The sequence below is a fragment of the Asparagus officinalis genome, chromosome 5, assembly GCF_001876935.1.
Source record: "Asparagus officinalis chromosome 5, Aspof.V1, whole genome shotgun sequence".
NCBI classification, from domain to species: Eukaryota; Viridiplantae; Streptophyta; class Magnoliopsida; order Asparagales; family Asparagaceae; genus Asparagus; species Asparagus officinalis.
Window position 1 is genome coordinate 58,944,963 of NC_033798.1, and position 20,276 is coordinate 58,965,238.

General features: G+C 39.5%; 1 protein-coding gene across 1 annotated transcript; it reads left to right on the plus strand.

Annotated features, from left to right (window-relative positions):
• LOC109841874 lies at positions 2,097–5,313 on the plus strand. The gene is made up of 5 exons (XM_020410804.1): positions 2,097–2,315; positions 2,604–3,192; positions 4,107–4,451; positions 4,547–4,631; positions 4,701–5,313. Exons 1-5 carry the CDS (start codon positions 2,097–2,099, stop codon positions 5,311–5,313), a joined length of 1,851 nt encoding a protein of 616 aa, XP_020266393.1.

The window sequence follows — 20,276 nt, forward strand, 5'->3', positions numbered from 1 at the left end:
TAAGAAGAGGCGAGAGTAGTGAACTTCGACCCGCATAAGAAGAAAGAAAAGGGAATGGTTCTACACTACTTCTAAAGGTGAATTGATGTGGGTTCATCCTGACTTACTAATGGACAAGCAGTGGACATTAGCAATGTCAACGAAGTCTAAATCCAAGCAAATATCTTGCAACGCTATTTCAGCCTTCCCAGATGAAGGGGTCGAAACTGCATCACTTAGCAGTTCTGAAAATGAGCAGCCAACATTCACTTCACAACCTGCACAGATAACAAGAGTATTTGAAGAAATATTCTGAAACGGCAACCGCACCACCCAAACTGGGGAAAGAAGTAATCGAGCAAACACAAACGAAGGAACTTCATTACAATAAGGCCCTCAAGAGATACACCAGAGAGCTCGAAAGACTCTTTTCAGTTTGATGTGCTGGCTCAGTTAGCCAACATCCTGGCGAGGATTACGCTGTTTGAGCTTCTGCGTTTATCTCGATCGATGAGAGAAGCTCTTCGTTAAGCATTGGTAGATAATGAGGCTTTCCTCACTCACTTTCCACCAAACCCAGCCGGAGCAATGCTGAAAGAAGCTTGCCCTCAATGTTGTTAAGTTTTTCAAAGAAGAATGTCGTGCATCACATTTTTTCAAGAAGACATGCACGTGAGAAACCTGAAACATGATAGACCGTTGTACTTCATAGGCTATATCAGCTCTATTCGGGTACACAGGATTCAGGTTGACCTTGGTTCTGCGTTGAGCATCATACCATTGAGGCTCATTCATCACCTTGGAGTCCCTCTGCATCGTTTATCAACAACGAGAACCACCATATATGGCTTTAATGCCTCTAATACTCGTCCCCTTGGCAAGATCAAACTCAAATGCTAGATGGGTGACTTGAGGACGAATGTCACTTGCTACGTTATCGATGCAGAAACGTCTTACAATTTGTTATTGGGTCGACCATGGATCCATAACAATTTGATAGTTCCATCAACTCTACACCAATGCATGAAATATGTAGGTGAGAGTGGTGAGGTCAAAACAGTGGTCGCAGAGAAGTAACCATTTAGGGGGGTTGAGAATTATTTTACTGATTTTATTCATTACTTTGATGGTGAGCCATTTGAAGTACCGCTAACTGAAGAACCATATAGCGGTAATGAGGCCAATATCGAGTCTGAGCACGAACAGAGTCTTGTTTTTAATGACATAGAACCCGTCGTAATCGGTCTTAAAAATCTGGATGTAAATGATCCTGTCTATGAAGACAACAGAGTTATCTTTAATAATAATGACGATTTAGCTTACTTATCGCGTGTTGAATTGAATCCTAACGTGCCAGGTATAAGCGCTAAAGTGGTAGCGGATCCGCTATCCAAGTTATATGCTGAATCAAATTTATACATGTCGATTCAGTCGTCTTTTGTGACAAATCGACAACGAATCGAATCTTCACAGGCAGTCTTCGGTCCGGAGCAAACTCTTTTGGAAGAATCCGAGAAGGAGGAAAGAGATCTGCAATTCTCGTACTTCACTCTAACAATCCGAAAGCTTATGAAGAATATGGGATATTTGACTTTATCCATAAAGAAGGCTTAAATTTTGGTAGAGGGATTCGGACACCAATCTGATCTGATTATGTCCCGGAAGGAAAGTTGGAAGACTATTATCACAAAACTCGCAGTGGATTAGGTTATGAATCCCCACCATTGATGCTGCATTTTGGAACCAAATGAGAGTCAGATGACGATTCTCCCACATCATCTTCTGAATCTAGTCACTGGGAGTTTGATATCAGTATAGGAACTATGTTCAGAACACTTATGGCCAACATGACTTCAGCATCTCCAATAGAAGATCAAGAAGATGACCAATTACCCCTGTTTGATGATCCGCTAAGTCGACAACTAGGTATACAGTGGGAACATCGCTTTGAACAACGCAAACCTCCTACTGATGACAAAGTGATTCAAGTGAATATGGGAGATGAGATTAATCCAAAACCCATATTCATAAGTGATAGTTTGTCGCCCGAAGAGAAGGAAGACCTTATTACTCTAATACGAGAGTATATTGATGTCTTTGCTTGGAACTAGGAGGATATGCCCGGGCTTGATCCCCAAGTAGCTATGCATCGATTAAACATCAAACCAGATATCAAGCCTGTTAAACAACAGCAAAGGAGATTTCGGCCCCAAGTCATAGAAGCAATTGAAGCTGAAGTCAAAAAGCTCATTGAGTCAGGATTTATTCGCGAAGAGCAACATCCTGATTGGGTGGCCAACATCGTCCCTGTTCTAAAAAAGAATGGGAAGATTCGAGTGTGCATCGACTTCCGAGACTTGAATTCGGCTTGTCCTAAAAATGATTTTCCTTTACCTATCATGGACGTCATTATTGACAATACGTGCGGGTTTGAAAGAATATCTTTTATGGATGGATTCTCAGGGTATAACCAAATCAAAATATATCCTGATGATGAAAAGCACACATCCTTTCGGACACCTTCAGGGATATACTATTATACAGTAATGTCTTTTGGATTGAAAAATGTGGGTGCTACCTATCAATGTGCTATGACCTCTATCTTTTAAAAACATCTACGGAAGACTGTAGAATATTATGTTGATGACTTGGTTGTTAAAAGTCATGACAAGGGAAACCATTTGCACGACTTAAAAATAATGTTTGATCTTATGCGGGCACACCAGCCAAAGATGAATCCAACTAAGTCATTCTTAGGAATGGCTAGTGGTAAATTTCTCGGATTCGTGATCACAGCTAACAGAATTCGTCTAGACCCAGACAAAGTCAAAGCCATCCAAGAGCTACCACCTCCTAGGAATCTTAAGGAGCTTCGAGGCTTACAAGGGCGACTGGCGTATATTCACAGATTTATTTCTAACCTGTTAGGGAAATACCAACCATTCTCAAAACTAATGAAGAAAGGAGTATCCTTCATGTGGGATGAGGCTTGCCAGAAAGCATTCGAGGAGATTAAACGATATCTCTCCAATCCATCGATATTGGTTACACCAAAGTCAGGTAAGCCTTTCCTGATATACATCAGGGCTACAAATCATGCATTGGCAGGACTCTTAGCACAAGATGATGAAAATGGCCATGAGCAAGCTGTTTACTATCTTAGTAGAACTTTATCAGGTGCTGAACCTTGTTATCCTCTTATTGAGAAAGAATGTTTGGCACTTGTCTTCACGGTTCAGAAGATGCGACATTATTTGGTTGGGCAATCCATACATGTCATTTCCTAGATCAATCCTATTCGGGTATTCATGACAGAGCCTAGTGCATTGAACTGGCGAATCGCCAGATGGGCTTTCCTGCTTTCCTAATATGATATTCACTTCAAACCTCAAAAGGCAGTGAAGAGTGTGGCTATTTGTGACCTTATGACCAATCATCCATTAAAAGAAAAGGCCGAATTGTACCAAGACATACCTGATGAGACGTATGAAGAAACATCGTCTCTAGAGAGCAGGTATAGCAATTATACTTCGATGGTGCAGCAAGGACAAGTCCTACCGGTCGAGCTAAAGCCGAAGTGGGGGTTATCTTTATCTACCCCCAAAATCATATACTCCCACGCTGGGGGTTGTCTTCATCCCCCCCCCCCCCAAAATCATATACTCCCACGCGTCATTTCTTTAACAGAGCCGTGCTCTAATAATGTGGCTGAATATAATGCTTTGTTGGTTAGCCTAAATATAGCTAAACAGCTGGGGGTGAAATACTTAGAAGCGTATAGCGATTCTCAACTCATTGTTAATCAAATGGAGAATATGAAGTTAGGAATGAAGACCTCATTCCTTACCATACTGCAGCAATCACATTAGCTGATTCTTTTGAGAGCTTCTACATCGACTACGTACCCCGTCTCAAGAATACCTATGCTGATACATTGGCGTCACTTGCGGCTACATTAGCTCTACCTGAAATAACTACCTAGCAAGTCATAGTGACAAGCAGACAATAATTCAAATTAAAGTATACATTACAGATCAACACAATTGAAGATGTGACCGCAATGCTCGACCCTAAGGATTAGCGATTTCTGATTATTGATTATGTCTTATATGGCTTATTGCCTGAAGATATCAAGGAAAGAGAATCTATTCGTAGACGAGCACCTAGATTTTATTATGATTCTCAATCCCAGACTTTGTATCGAAAGTCATACGATGGGATTTTGCTTCGCTGTTTGTCAAATAGAGAAGCAAAAAAGCTCTTAAAGAACCTCATGATGGCATCTGTGGAGCTCATCAGCCTAGTCATAAATTGTAGGACCGACTATGAAGATTGGGTTATTACTGGCCTAATATGGTTCAAGATGTTGTCGCCTGTGCCAAATGATGCCATGCCTGCCAAATACATGCTAATTATGTGCATCGACCACCCGAACATCTTCATCCGTCAACTACTTCGTGGCCTTTTGAAACGTGGGGGATGGACGTTGTTGGTCCAGTAATCCCACCCTCTTCCAAGGGACATTGCTTTATTTTAGCAATAACTGATTACTTTTCTAAATGGGCAGAAGCAATCACGTTAAGAGAAGTCAAGACAAGTGATGTTGTTAAATTCTTAGAACATCACATCGTATACAGATATGGCGTCCCGAGGTGTATCATTCATGACAATGGGCCCTAATTCGTTAACCAAGCATTTACCCGATTCTGTGATAAATTCAGGATCAAGAATTTGGCTTCGACAGCTTATAATCCTGCTGCTAATGGGCAAGCAGAAGCATTCAATAAGACCATCGTCAGAATTCTTACTAAGGTGGTTTCGACGAATAAAAGAGATTGGAACGAGAAGTTGGGTCAAAGCTTATGGGCTTATTGCACAACGGTTCGCACGCCGACAGGAGCAACACCATATTCCTTGGTATATGGATATAAAGCCGTATTACCATTGGAAATCCAAATTCCGTCTCTGCGAATAGCGCTTGTAATTGGTATGACGACGGAAGAAAGTCATCATCGACGTCTTGAAGAATTAGAAGCGCTTGATGAAAAGCGACTATTGGCTCAGCAACACATTGAGCTTTATCAAGCTCAGATTTTCAGAGCATTCAATAAAAATGTTAGATACCGCACATTCAAAGAAGGCGACTTGGTTCTTGCTGTTCGATGCCCAATGATTTTGAACTCTAAGAAGAAAGGGAAGTTTGAGCCAAAATGGGAAGGACCATTTGTAGTAGAAACTGTCTACTTAAATGGAGTTTATCACCTTATTACTCAAAATAGTGACAAACTCATGATGCCTATCAATGGTAAATTTCTAAAGAAATATTACACATAGGCTTCACAGTCAGATATGCCTTACAGCAGGAGAAGAAGCAAATAAAGGTAATGGTTTCCTTACTTCATTTCCTCCAAATTTTCCTCACTAATCCTCTTCAATAGGATAGTGGGACTATTATTATGTCAATTCTACCTCTGACAGCTGATGGTTTTTGCTCAAAACAGTATCTTTCCAATAGTAACCTACTATGTGATGTGTTACTTCTTTGTTTGATTCTGCCTAACATCGTCATTTCCCCCAAATGACGTTCGTTTTCCTAACTTAGGCCTATCAAGTGATGCGCCTTCGTTTCTATCACCATCGTCATACTTCTAAAGTCACTGAATGATGTGATCTTCCTAACGTCGTCATTTTCCCAAATGACGTTCGTTTCCCTAACTTAGGCCTACCAAGTGATGTGTCTTCATTTCTATCACCATCATCATACTTCTAAAGTCACTGAACGATGTGATCTTCCTAACATCGTCATTTTCCCAAATGACATTCGTTTTCCTAACTTAGCCCTACTAAGTGATGTGCCTTCGTTTCTATCACCATCGTCATACTTCTAAAGTCACTAAACGATGTAACCTTTCTAACGTCGTTATTTTCCCAAATGACGTTCGTTTTTCTAACTTAGGCCTACCAAGTAATATGTCTTTATTTCTATCACCATCGTCATACTTCTAAAGTCACTGAACGATGTAACCTTCCTAACATCGTCATTTTTCCAAATGACGTTCGTTTTCTTAATTTAGGCCTACCAAGTGATGTGCCTTCGTTTCTATCACCATCGTCATACTTCTGAAGTCACTGAATGATGTAACCTTCCTAACGTCGTCATTTTCCCAAATGACGTTCGTTTTCATAACTTAGGCCTACCAAGTGATGTGTCTTTGTTTCTATCACCATCATCATACTTCTAAAGTCACTACACAATGTGATCTTCCTAACGTCGTTATTTTCCCAAATGACGTTAGTTTTCCTAACTTAGGCTTACCAAGTGATGTGCCTTCGTTTCTATCACCATCGTCATACTTCTAAAGTCACTGAACGATGTGATCTTCCTGATATCGTCATTTTCCTAAATGACATTCGTTTTCCTAACTTAGACCTACCAAGTGATGTGCCTTCGCTTCTATCACCATCGTCATACTTCTAAAGTAACTGAACGATGTAACCTTCCTAACGTCGTCATTTTTTGAAATGACATTCGTTTTCCTAACTTAGGCCTACCAAGTGATGTGCCTTCATTTCTATCACCATCGTCATACTTCTAAAGTCACTAAACGATGTAACCTTCCTAACGTCGTCATTTTCCCAAATAACGTTCGTTTTCCTAACTTAGGCCTACCAAGTGATGTGCCTTTGTTTCTATCATCGTCATACTTTCAAAGTCACTGAACGATGTAACCTTCCTAACGTCGTCATTTTCCTAAATAACGTTCGTTTTCCTGACTTAGGCCTAACAAGTGATGTGTCTTTGTTTCTATCACCATCGTCATACTTCCAAAGTCACTGAACGATGTAACCTACCTAACATCGTTATTTTCCCAAATGACGTTCGTTTTTCTAACTTAGGCCCACCAAGTGATGTGCCTTTGTTTCTATCACCATCGTTATACTTTTAAAGTCACTGAACGGTGTAACCTTCCTAACATCGTTATTTTCCCAAATGACGTTCGTTTTCATAACTTAGGCCTACCAAGTGATGTGCTTTTGTTTCTATCACCATCGTCATACTTTTAAAGTCACTGAATGATGTGGTTTTCTCCAACGTCGTCATTTCCCCAAATGACATTCGTTTTCCCAACAAGCTTACTATGTGTTGAGTTTCGTTCTTAACACTTAGTCATATTTTGAACCTCGTTATCGTACATTTGATCTAAAGCCTAAAAAAGAGGCTAAGGATAGAAGAGAAATCTTATCATTAAAGTCTAAGAGAAACTCTTTGTCAACCCATCATACTGAGGGGAAAAGTATGGCTAGTCCAACTCAAACGACAGTTGGTAAAGACAACTCAAGTCCGTTGATAGCTGAGGGTTTGCTAAAAATCCTAAGTTAAAATGCTTCAGTTACACAAAAAGGAAGAGAACAATATGTGGATAAAATATAAATTTTATTCATATATAATTAAAAGTACAGAAACTCGAACTACATAGATTGAACTTAGAACACTCGAACTGCAATACGAGGTTCAGTTACAAATTCTTTCAGTTACAATACGAGGTTCAGTTACAAGTTCTTTTAGCTACACTACAAAGTTCAATTACAAGCTTCACGACCTTCGAGATTGCACTACGAGCCTCGTCCGTAACAACATCGTTGTCTTGTTATTGAAGTTCCATCTTCCGTTTCTGAGCATGAAGTCTTCCGCATACCTAACTTTTAACTTAGGTGCTTGTATCACACGCCTACCTACTTGGGTAAGCTGACTACTAATGGAAACACCACAAGCTCTAAACATAGGATCAGCACTTCTTCCATCTTCGTAGAACATGATGGTAGCTCTAACATTGTTGCTGACTCCTCTGAAAGAAAGCACTTCACTGAGTCTGTGAAGCGGTAGGATGTAATAATCCATTTTATTTATACCAATCATTTTTTTGAAGGCCCACATGAGGTAAAGTTTTTGAAAAAAAACCAACCAATTTTCTCAAAGGCCCATCTTAGTAAGCCCACGTGATATGGAAAAAAAAAACAAAAGCAACAAATCAATTTTCTTTAAAGCCTATGTGTGTTAAGTCATTCTAGCAAAACCCCATTAACCAATATACATCTTCATCTCTTCCTTTTGCTTATCCTTTTACAAGGGGTTCCTGAGATTTTGGGTTCGGTGGAAGAAAATTTTCCCTAACCTCCACGAATGACCTTCCACGTCCAAATCCTGAGAATCCCTATAGTTTCGTTTTGTTACAACTCGCTTCACAACAAATTAAACTTCCTTATCCTTAGGGATTTCTCCCTCAACCCATTCCTTTACCTTTTTCTCCCCATCTCTGTTTCAAAAACCTGCAGAATAAAAAAATAAAAAAAAAGGAAACCGCATTAGAGAACAAGAGAAGGTAGGGACGAGTGTTGGATTCTCTTTTGGAGGTGGGGCGCATAGTCTTCTTTCAACTAATCGGCAAGCATCCTTTTTCCTTGATTATTATTATTATCATTTCGATTTTTTCTTCATGCAAGCATTTCTTTCCTCAATTAGTATTACTATTATTTTTGGATTTATCCTTCATGCGAGCATACTTCTCTACACCTTTCTTTAAAATTTATCCTTCTAAACTTCTTGTTGAGATTGTTCATATTTTCATAATTATATGGATGACTTGCTCCTTTGTTGATAATTAATACCTTGGATTTACAGGCCATTACTATTTAAAATTACAAACTTATGTGTGTTAAATAAGAGCATTAGGGATTTTGGAATTTGCCATATACTGTTAAATTATTCCTAGCATGATTTCCTTGTTAGACTTTTTGTTTACATTGAGATTATTTTCTCTGCATGCGGACCTAAACAATTAATATATGGCTTTGTGTTCTCATTTAAATTATGTGTGTTAAACAATTAAATTATATCGCATATGAGAAACATCATTAAATAAAGGTGGTTTACTTGAGAAATTTGGCAAGTTTGAATATTTTTTTAAATCATAACAAAACTTCGCCAAATGGCCAAATCTATCACAAACATCACATTTAAAAACATGTGATCTACTAGAAACATTTGGCAAAAGAGATTTCTTTTTCAAATCAAAACAATATTTTGCCAAGTGACCAAAACGACCACATATATCACATTTAAACACATGAGCATGCTTATGATAAACTTTATGAGTGTGTGCATGTACATATGTGTGTGATGAAGAAGCCTTATGAGATGCACAAGAAGCATTAACATTAAAAGATTTGTGTGCATCATAACAAAATTTAGCAATGTAGCCTTTACGACTGCAAATTGAGCATTTGTAAATTTTGCTATACAAATGTGCATAGTGTGTAGGCGATTTTGTAACACTAAGTTTAGAACACTTGTCCATAAGTTTCTTATGGTTATCAATGCATGTATTAAGAGTTGAGTCTAAAGATGAAATACGATTTTTAACAACATTCAACTCATCATTTGGCACATATGCATTTTTATTAAAAGTAGAACATAAATAGTCATTTATAAAAGAAGCAGTATTATTTTTTATGTTCTTTACTTCTAACATGGCATTATTTTTGTCATGAGTCAAGTTAGCAATATTCAATTTCAAAATATTATTTTTCAAATTTAACATATCATTGTTTTCTTGAAGAGCAATACTTTCTTGAGAAATGATATCAAATTTGGAAGCTAACTTCTCATGATCAGATTTTAAATCTTCATGCTTGCTTTGCAAATCAATAAAATTTTTATACAATATGTTATAGGCATGCAACAACTTTTCACTAGCACAAGCAAGTTCATCACTAGATAAATCATTAGTGGTTTCGAACTCGCAAACCTCACTAGGGCTATCGCCTAGTGGTCGTGTGCATGATGCTCCATATGAACTTAAAACCGGATCCTCCAAAGCTTGTCGGATCGCCTCCAAGTTCCCTTTATGTGCTTCAATAAATTTCCATAAGGTGTAGGCACTATCAAAATGAACAAACTTGTTAGAGAGAGATGACTTAAAAGCATTTAGCAAATATTCTAACAAAATATTGTTCATAGTAATCATTCTATGATCATCTTTACTCCACTTGGATTTCTCCAAAGTGGGTACAATATAAGCACAATCTATAATTTTCCATAATTCAAAATGTTTAGAATGAACAAAAAGTTTGAATCTAACACTCCATTGGGCATAGGGAAAATTATCCAAACGATGATCAATATTAGTGGCATAACCTAAACAAGGTGCACCGTGCATATCCATAATGTATATATATGCAAGCAATGCAAAAATTAAAAATTGGATTAGCACAAAAAGATAACTTGGATCTTTAACTCAAGGCGATTAGACCTTAAATCAAATAACACCAAGCTCTGATACCAATTGTTAGATCCTAGATGACGGTGATTAGGGTCTTATGCTACTCTAATCTGATTTTATACCAATTAAAACTAATTAATAAATTATTCTTGCAAGATAGATATACAATATGTTACAAGTAAGAATAAGCAATATGAATAAAGAGCAATATCCTGGCAATGAGATATATAGTGAAATATATGCAAGGATATATAAACTAACAAAAGGGTGAAATAAACAATCTATAAATGTGATAGGGCAATAGACTACGGCGACAAGAAAGAATAAATACTAAGCACAAATGAAACGTCAAAGCAAACTCAAACACAAGCAAATAATTACGGAGTTCGGACCTTCCGTCCTACGTCTCTGCTCCCCACTCACGGGGAGAAATTCACTATCACAACCGGTTTTTCTACGATCACCCGAATAACGTTTACACCACACAATACCACAAGGTAACTACACTCCACACCCTCTAAGAGTTGGTCTCTCTGTATCCTTCCTCAAGTGCTCGGATACAACATCTCCCTAGGTTCGTCAACCGACACAACTCCTCTTGGAAGCAACCCCGACTCTCACCAAACACTCCACTCGGTGTACTAGTGTATTACAAGTGATACTCATAATATAAGTTCAAATACAATGTTTTGTACTCTATAATGAAGGAGAACACAATGTAGCTCACTCTCAATGATACACTCCCCACAACCTAAATATACAATATGTGTAAAATACTAAAGCTCAAAGGTTGTGTGTGCAAACAATGAGAAACAACAAACTCAAATGTAAACTCAATATAAATCTAGCTTAATGAAGATAATAATCAATGACAAATATAAATGCAAAGCTAGAATTGAGTTTAGAAAAACTTCTCTAGAACAAGAGAGATGGAGATGTGAAATTGAAAGCTCAAACCCAAGTTGATCTCCTCTCCTTGTGAAACAATCTTCACAAACCCAATTTTGTAAACAAACTTAAACCCTTGTAAAAACTTGTTTAAAACATCTCTTAGTTATAGAAAATAGTTATGGCAAAGGGGTATATATAGGGAAGAAGAAAACAACCCTAAAAACCCACTAAAAAATAAATATCAGCAAGTTACCGTTACTGTACAACGGTAACTTCGACGGTCGACTGTGAGAAATAAAACTGCAAAACTACTATCTGGACTGCAGACGGTCGACCGTGACGGTCGACCGCACTGTAGCATGGTTGACTGTAGCGGTTGACCGCACTGTTCATAGACAGTTTCTAATTTTGACAGATTCTGGAATTTTGTATATCTAACTTTGTAAAATCAATTAAAAATAGTAAATCAACTCCAAAAATCATGAAATTTTGAGGAAAGGTTCTAGACATGTAGATAAACATGTTAGAGAAAGAATTTTTAAAATATCACTTCCCAGTTGAGTGAAATAACTGTTTAAACATATATATATAGTTTCTAAAAAAATTGCTAAAAACTCGGTTTTGTAAATTCAATTTAAAATAACAAAACAACTCCAAAAATAGTAAAACTTAGGGAATATTTGTATATATGATGATAAACATGTAAACGAAGAAAATTTTTAAATCGCATTTCTCAATTGTGAAAACGCATCAGTTTTGTAAAAATATGCACGAACATGTGCACGAACATGAGCTTATTAAAAACTTAATTTTGTAAATTCAAATAAACATAACAAATTAATTCCAAAATTGATAAAACTTTGGAAAACATTTATAAACATGAAATTGAACATGTTAGAAAAAGAATTTCTCAAATTGAGTTTCCCATTTGTGAAAACTTATGTATATGAATATATTTTTGTTTCATATCTATGAAATTAAACCAAACCAACTTATCCACATAAAAACAAACATGTATGAATATAAATATTTATTTATATGCTTGTAAAAACTTTGTTTGTGGATAAACCAAAATCCAAAATGTTTACATATATATATATATATAAACCAATAAAATGTGTGTGTATATGATATTGAGCTTAAAGTACTTAACACACATAATATAACAACACACATAATATAACACCTAAACTAAATTACCTAAGCTATGATCTTGATCTTCAATAAGCTCTTCTTGGTAATCTTGCGGATGAAGCTTAAACTTGGATCTTCAACTTGAAATGCAAGGCTTCACTCCACAATTCCGTCAACCTCCATTGGATATGATCGTAAATGCGCAATTCCATCCATCCTCCAACTTGTTGTTTGTCTACAATAAATAGAAATACACAAACACTAGAAAACAACATTAGTAGTAAATTATTTGTTAAACATCATCAAAACAATAAGGCCAACAATCTCCCCCTTTTGATGATGACAAACAATTTACAAAAAGGATATATGCATTAAAGAAATGAATATATAAATTAGAATTATCATGCATATAAACAAGAAATGATATACTTACAATATTTTTTCCCCTTCGACAACATCAAAAAGGGGACAAAGGAATGAAGAGAGCGAAAGCTCCCCCTATCAATATGCATGAGTGAGTATAAAAACAATAATAGAAAAGGGAAGACTCCCCCTATCAAAATACCTTATGGAATATATGCAATAATGATCAAGGCACACATATGTAAGCAAGCATAGATGAATATGCTAAATATCACTCACATACAAAAAGACAATGAGAACACATAAAGATGTATTACTTATGAAATTAGTGTCTCATTACACAACTATAAAAACATAATGTATAAGAATAGATTTATGAAATCAAAAGAAGAGGAACATGAGAATCATGCAAAAAGTTTTCAAATAAAAACAAATTAACCAAATGAAATCATAAATCAAATTTTAAGCCTAAAAATGATGTTAGATCAATAAAAGAAATTTTTTTGTAAAACATGATCAAACCACATAAAGAATACATTATAAAGCATATTTAAAATTTGAATCATCTATTTGTGCTTATATAATAAATTCAAAGCAATAAATCAAAACAAATTTTTTGATAAAATGCTAGAGAGGTAACAATATATCAAGCTTTTAAGCTTGTTCCAACCCATATAAGGACTTTAGTACTCGGTAAACAAGATTTGGGAATAAACACCCAATAAACCCGGAGGGTTATATAAACCCAAACCTCTCATCAAAATCAAAACTAATAATCATGAAAACAAAAGATTTGATAAAAGAAAAATTATTTTCATAACCAAAAGATTTTAGAACATAATTTTCAAAACCAAAAAAAGGAAAAAGAAAAACGCTAAAATACTTGGTTTAAAAATTAAATTTGTTTTGGTATCCAAAAATTCTTGGTACCAAAAAGTTTAGCGACATAACCCCTATCATTTAAGCTCAAAGCCCTAGGGTTATGAACCCTCTTGAGCACATGTGGTGCACTAACACGGTCAAAGCAATAATCACTCAAATGATCCTTCTGATTGCAATATGTGCAATAAAAGAGATCCATTTGTTTTTGTGGACCATTAGCTCGTGCACGGGAAATATTTGCAAATAAAGGTTTTTCTTTTAAATTATATCTCAAATGAGAAACATCATTAAACAAAGGTGGTTTACTTGAGAAATTTGGCAAGTTTGAATATTTTTTTAAATCATAACAAAACTTCGCCAAATGGCCAAATCTACCACAAACATCATATTTAAAAACATGTGGTCTACTAGAAACATTTGGCAAAAGAGATTTCTTTTTCAAATCAAAACAATATTTTGCCAAGTGACCAAAACGACCACATATATCACATTTAAACACATGAGCATGCTTATGATGAACTTTATGAGTGTGTGCATGTACATATGTCTGTGATGAAGAAGCCTTATGAGATGCACAAGAAGCATTAACCTTAGAATATTTGTGTGCATCATAACAAAATTTAGCAATGTGGCTTTTACGACCGCAAATTAAGTATTTGTAAATTTTGCTATACAAGTGTGCATAGTGTGTAGGTGATTTTGTAACACTAAGTTTAGAACACTTGTCCATAAGTTTCTTATGTTTATCAATGCATGTATTAAGAGTTGAGTCTAAAGATGAAATACGATTTTTAACAACATTCAACTCATCATTTGTCACATATGCATTTTTATTAAAAGTAGAACATAAATAGTCATTTATAAAAGAAGCAGTATCATTTTTTATGTTCTTTACTTCTAACATGGCATTATTTTTGTCATGAATCAAGTTAGGAATATTCAATTTTAAATTATTATTTTTCAAATTTAATATATCATTGTTTTCTTGAAGAGCAATACTTTCTTGAGAAATGATATCAAATTTGGAAGCTAACTTCTCATGATCGGATTTTAAATCTTCATGCTTGCTTTGCAAATCAATAAAATTTTTATGCAATATGTTATAGGCATGTAATATTTTTTCACTAGCACAAGCAAGTTCTCACTAGATAAATCATTAGTGGTTTCGAACTCGCAAACCTCACTAGGGCTATCGCCTAGTGGTCGTGTGCATGATGCTCCATATAAACTTAAAGCCGGATCCTCCAAAGCTTGTCAGATCGCCTCCAAGTCCCCTTTATGTGCTTCAATAAATTTTTATAAGGTGTAAGCACTATCAAAATGAACAAACTTGCTAGAGAGAGATGAGTTAAAAGCATTTAGCAAATATTCTAACAAAATATTGTTCATAGTAATCATTCTATGATTTAGCAAATATTCTAACAAAATATTGTTCATAGTAATCATTCTATGATCATCTTTACTCCACTTGGATTTCTCCAAAGTGGGTATCATAGTAATCATTCTATGATCATCTTTACTCCACTTGGATTTCTCCAAAGTGGGTACAATATAAGTACAATCTATAATTTTCCATAATTCAAAATGTTTAGAATGAACAAAAAGTTTGAATCTAACACTCCATTGGACATAGGAAAAATTATCCAAACGAGGAGCAACATTAGTGGCATAACCTAAACAATGTGCACCGTGCATATCCATAATGTATATATATGCAAGCAAAGCAAAAATCAAAAATTGGATTAGCACAAAAAAGATAACTTGGATCTTTAACTCAAGACGATTAGACCTTAAATCAAATAGCACCAAGCTCTAATACCAATTGTTAGATCCTAGAGGGGGTGATTAGGGTCTTATGCTAATCTAATCCGATTTTATATCAATTAAAGCTAATTAATAAATTATTCTTACAAAATAGATACACAATATGTTACAAGCAAGAATAAACAATATGAATAAAGAGCAATATCCTAGCAATGAGATATATAGTGAAATATATGCAAGGATGTATAAACTAACAAAAGGGTGAAATAAATAATCTACAAATGTGATAGGGCAATAGACTATGGCGACAAGAAAGAATAAATACTAAGCACAAATGAAACGCCAAAGCAAACTCAAACACAAGCAAATAATTACGGAGTTCGAACCTTCCATCCTACGTCTCCGCTCCCCACTCCCGGGGAGAAATCTACTATCACAACCGGGTTTTCTACGATCACCCGAATAACATTTACACCACACAATACCACAAGGTAACTATATTCCACACCCTCTAAGTGTTGGTCTCTCCGTGTCCTTCCTCAAGTGCTCGGATACAACCTCTTCCTAGGTTCGTCAACCGACGCAACTCCTCTTGGAAGCAACCCCGACTCTCACCACACACTTCTCTCGGTGTACTAGTGTATTACAAGTGATACTCACAATATAAGTTCAAATACAATGTTTTTCTCACTATAATGAATGAGAACACAATGTAGCTCACTCTCAATGATACACTCCCCACAACCCAAATATACAATATGTGTAAAATACTAAAGCTCAAAGGTTGTGTGTGCAAACAATGAGAAACAACAAAATCAAATATAAACTCAATATAAATCTAGCTTAATGAATATAATAATTGTAGGGTGAAAATTTGATTCTTCCGAAGAAAGGAGTTTCGTTTGTATTTATAAGAAAGCTTATTACAAACTAACAAATCAAATGTTTACAACAGAAGCAGAGGGAAGGCCCTCTTTGTTTTGTGTGGGGACTTTAGGTGGCTATAGGACGCTTCGCTCGATACTCGGGTCGAGTTTGCTTCCCTTGGACCGTTTGAATGAGGTTGCTGGAGAGCTTCAGTTCGCAGTAGAAGCTCGGGGTAATGGAGTTCGGGTCTGCTTAGTTCGTCGGCGATCGGAGCTCGGAACTAGGCAGCGGTGCTGTAATGCAAGGATTTGCTAACAGCTTGGTCTCAACTCTTTTTTTTTAGTTTTGCGACTTCTCCTCCGGTGTGCTGGAAGGGGCTTTTAAATGAAAGAAGGACAGCTCGACTTCTCCTTGAATTGTGGGATATGACCACATCCTCTTTAGAGACGTCTCGCCGTTCCTCGATACCATGAATGGTCATTCCAGGGATTGTGCTCTATGTCCTGTCACCTACGATGGGAAGGCCCATCTTGTGTGTGAGGCGGCGGATCCAGCTCTTGACTCAGACAGCCGAGGTGAGTCGCATTTATGAATGCTCAGGTTGACTCGACACCTGTCCAGGCTTTCGTGCTGCGCGTACTGCGAGCGGCCGTTTGACGGTCCTGGGGTACCGTGCTCTCTCTCCCTTTGGGTCGAGAGAGATGGGAAGGTCCATCTCAGCACGTGGGGTAGTGGATATCCAGCTGTACTGACGGTCTTGGGGTTTGCTGGCGGATTCGACTCTGGACTCGGGCAGGCGAGTTGAGTGAAAGGCGAACTTCCGCCATCCTAATCGATCTTAACTCGTGCTGGCGAGCCGACCGTAAGGCGAACTTAGAATCGAGCATGTGCGATGTCCATGCGATTTAGGCCCGTGCCAGCGAACTGGGCGTGCGAGCTCTTTTCGCAGGCGAATTTCCTGTGAGCCCATAGAGGTATTTTTTACCGTCTACAAGACCCCCTTCAAAGTTTTCAGACCTAAACCGGCTCGCGTGTGGTCTGGAATACTTTGAATGAAGAAATTTTCGGCGAAGTAAGCGCACTTGATTTCTTTTAGGATTTTTAGCAAATCCTCAGCTATCAACGGGTTTGATGTGCCTTTACCGATCACCGTTTGAATCGGGCTAGCCATACTATTCCCCTCAGTATGATGAGTTGTCGAACAGTCTCTCTTAGGCTTAATGCTAAGATTTCTGCTCTAACCCTTAGCCGTCTGAGGCGTGGGTTTTAACCGTTTAAGCGAGGTCATTTCATTAGCTTTGTTTATGATTTTACCTTTAGTGGCGAGCGAGTTGCCCAGGCAAAATTAATCTTTGGGAGCCAAATTTCACGCAGCTCGCGGGGTCCTGCCCAGTATTTGCAGGCAAAACTCGCCCTTTTTGAGGTGGGCCCAGATCTGACGGGAGATGAGCCACGTGTCAGCCGATAGGGCCTTGTGCTTCCCAGCTAAGGCGGCGCGGTCCCATTGGGTCGCGGCGATCGTGGTTTGACAACGCGATTTCGTGTGTTTCGCCCCATGACGCATCGTGGCCGTGGTTTTCGGGTTCAACCGTCGGATGTAGTCGCCAACCTCGGTCCTTTCGATATACCGAGGGTGATCTGAGCCGTCGAACTTGATCGTGGCCACGTCTTCTGTCCGTTAGGGTTTTCGCTTTTCGAGGGCAGTCGTGGCCACGTGGACAATTCCGCCCTTCTAATTCAGCCATTTTCCTCCATTGGGAGTTATCGTGCTCTCAAATCTTGAAAGGAACATCCCAGGAAAGAATTCCTGCTTCATCCTACAATGGCTTCGAAATCTAAGAGGTGCAAAGTGAGGGGTGCGGGCCCCGGACGTTATTCCGACCGTCTTTCCGCCGGCATGCCTACCGGTGCTCTGGAATCGCGCCCAGGTACGTTGATGGGTTCGTTTGGGCGATCTTTTGTAAGTCTTAGGCGTCGGATTTTAGGAAGATGAGCGTTACTCATTTCCCCGATTTGGGGCAAAGTCTGCCCTATTTTGCCTTTAGAGGATGAGTACTGTCCCTACAGCCCGATTTGGGGCAAAGTCTGCCCTATTTTGCCTTTAGAGGATGGGTACCGTCCCTGCAGGCGAATCCTTCAGTGGGGAGGAGGCGAACTCCCTTTTCGTAAGGCGAGTTCGGCCCTTTCCCATTGGAGGGGAGTGCAGGCTGTACGGATAGACCTCGTTCGAAATGGGTTCCCCCTTTCGATAGGCGATTTCTGTTCGATGGGCGATTTCGCCCCTACAGCGGATTTTGTCTCAATTGACTTTTTATTTCTTGTTGCAGCGACCTTCTCCGATGAGGCTCTCCCGGAGGGTGTGGCGGTTGGCCACGCCGGGGCTACGAATTATACGGCGCCCTCTCGATTTCCTTCTCTGGCTCCAATGCCCGTATTCACCGCTGATAAGCCGCATGGTCTGGTACAGAGGGTCACGGACGGTCATCACTTGACATTACGCGAGTTGACGACCAACGCGGTGCTGACAGATGAGGACAGGGCAGAGCTGCCGAAACCTCAATTTTTGTTCGGCGACTCTATGACTGACCCCTCCGTCCTGTTGCTCAAAGAGAGCCGGTGGTTCCGCACGGTAGAGGGGGTTCATTATTACCTCCCCAGCATGTCGAGAGGGTTTTCGATCGTCGAGCTGCGGTCTCTCGCCATTCCTCGGACGATGCACTGGGATTTGACCCCTTCTCAGGACGGGGTCACTTGTGGCGTCTTTACGGGCTCCACTGCTGGGTATGGAGTGGAGAGTTCGTGCAAGCGCGTGACGGGCCTGCGCCCTGGCTTAATGTCCTAAGGACGGGCCTGTGGGGGAGTCGACAGCGGTGGCGGAGACCTTCCGTCACCGCTTCTTTCGAGCTGGTGGGAGCTTTCCCCCGAAGGACTTTAGAGCCCCGGGGTGGGTTTACTCTGCACCTGGCAGTGACACGTGGTGGTCCAAGATCACCGACTATGTTCTGGCCGAAAATGCTGATCTCAAGGGCACAGAGCTGTATGTGGCCATCGAAGCCACTCGACACGGCCTGCGGATCAACGCTTCTCAGTTCCATAGTATCTTGGAACTGTATTGCGCGGAAAGCGGCACGTTTTTCACCCCCAATGGTGAGCTTGGTATCACCCCTCACGAGATGTACGACGTGTCGGGGCTGCCTCTGGGAGACTTTCCTTACGAGGAGTACGTCCCCGATCAAGATGAGATTGATCAGCTGTCGAGCCATTCCCCTTTGGCGGTTGAAACTCTGTGGGAGTTACTCTGCCACTACCACATATGCCTCAGTACCCTAGGGGCCTCGGATCACAAGGGGAAGAAGAAGAAGACCCCGGGGATCAGCCACAAGAATTGGGCTGATTACCTGTTCCCGGGGAACGATGTCAAGGGGATTCCCGCTCTCCCGTTAGGCGCGTGCGACCAGTCCGAAGTGGAGGTAAGGACAGCTAAAGAAGGAAGCACTCTGACTCTTGACCGCGACGAGGGCGGGTTTAAGTCTGGTACTGTCCTTCACTCATTCCATCATCAGGCGAAGTTTCTCATCTCGGGGAAGGCGCTGCTCGCGGGGTACCTCATGTTATGGCTGAAGAGGTGCGTAATCCCCACTCACTCCTTTGAGGCTCTTCCTGTGGAGGTCGTGTATCCGGCGGTTTGCCTAGCTCACGGGAAGTCTTATTCCCTGGTATCGGCGACGATAGCGGTTTTGGAGGAGTAATCGGACTGTCGATCATCCTCTGTCTCAGCCGCTGGACGGTGAGGTGGTACCCACTCCTTATCCCTAGTTGATGGCGTGGTTCGTATACCACTGCGAATGTTTGATGAGCGCCCCGGCGGCGCTCCAGGGCGATAAGTTTGTCCCCTTCGTCCAGCGCTTGGAGAGGTGTTCTTGGAAATGCAAGGACATCCCCGATGCCAGGAAGATGCTCTCCCACTTCGGGCATTATAATTTCCGCCGCTTCTTCCCTTATTTCAGCGGGGGCGGATATGGAGAATCTCTCAGGGACGCTCTGACAGTGGATCACTACACGGTCCTTACTCGTGGTGCCTTTCGCTGGTTGGTGAATATCCGACCGGGGTATCAC

What these genes read in the sequence shown, in the direction of transcription:
- LOC109841874 (XM_020410804.1), top strand. Translation starts at nt 2,097, where the DNA reads ATGCCCGGGCTTGATCCCCAAGTAGCTATGCATCGATTAAACATCAAA. An exon ending in ACTTCGTGGCCTTTTGAAAC is followed by an intron (nt 4,452 to 4,546) that starts GTGGGGGATGGA and finishes CTAAATGGGCAG; the next exon opens with AAGCAATCACGTTAAGAGAA. An exon ending in TACAGATATGGCGTCCCGAG is followed by an intron (nt 4,632 to 4,700) that starts GTGTATCATTCA and finishes TGATAAATTCAG; the next exon opens with GATCAAGAATTTGGCTTCGA.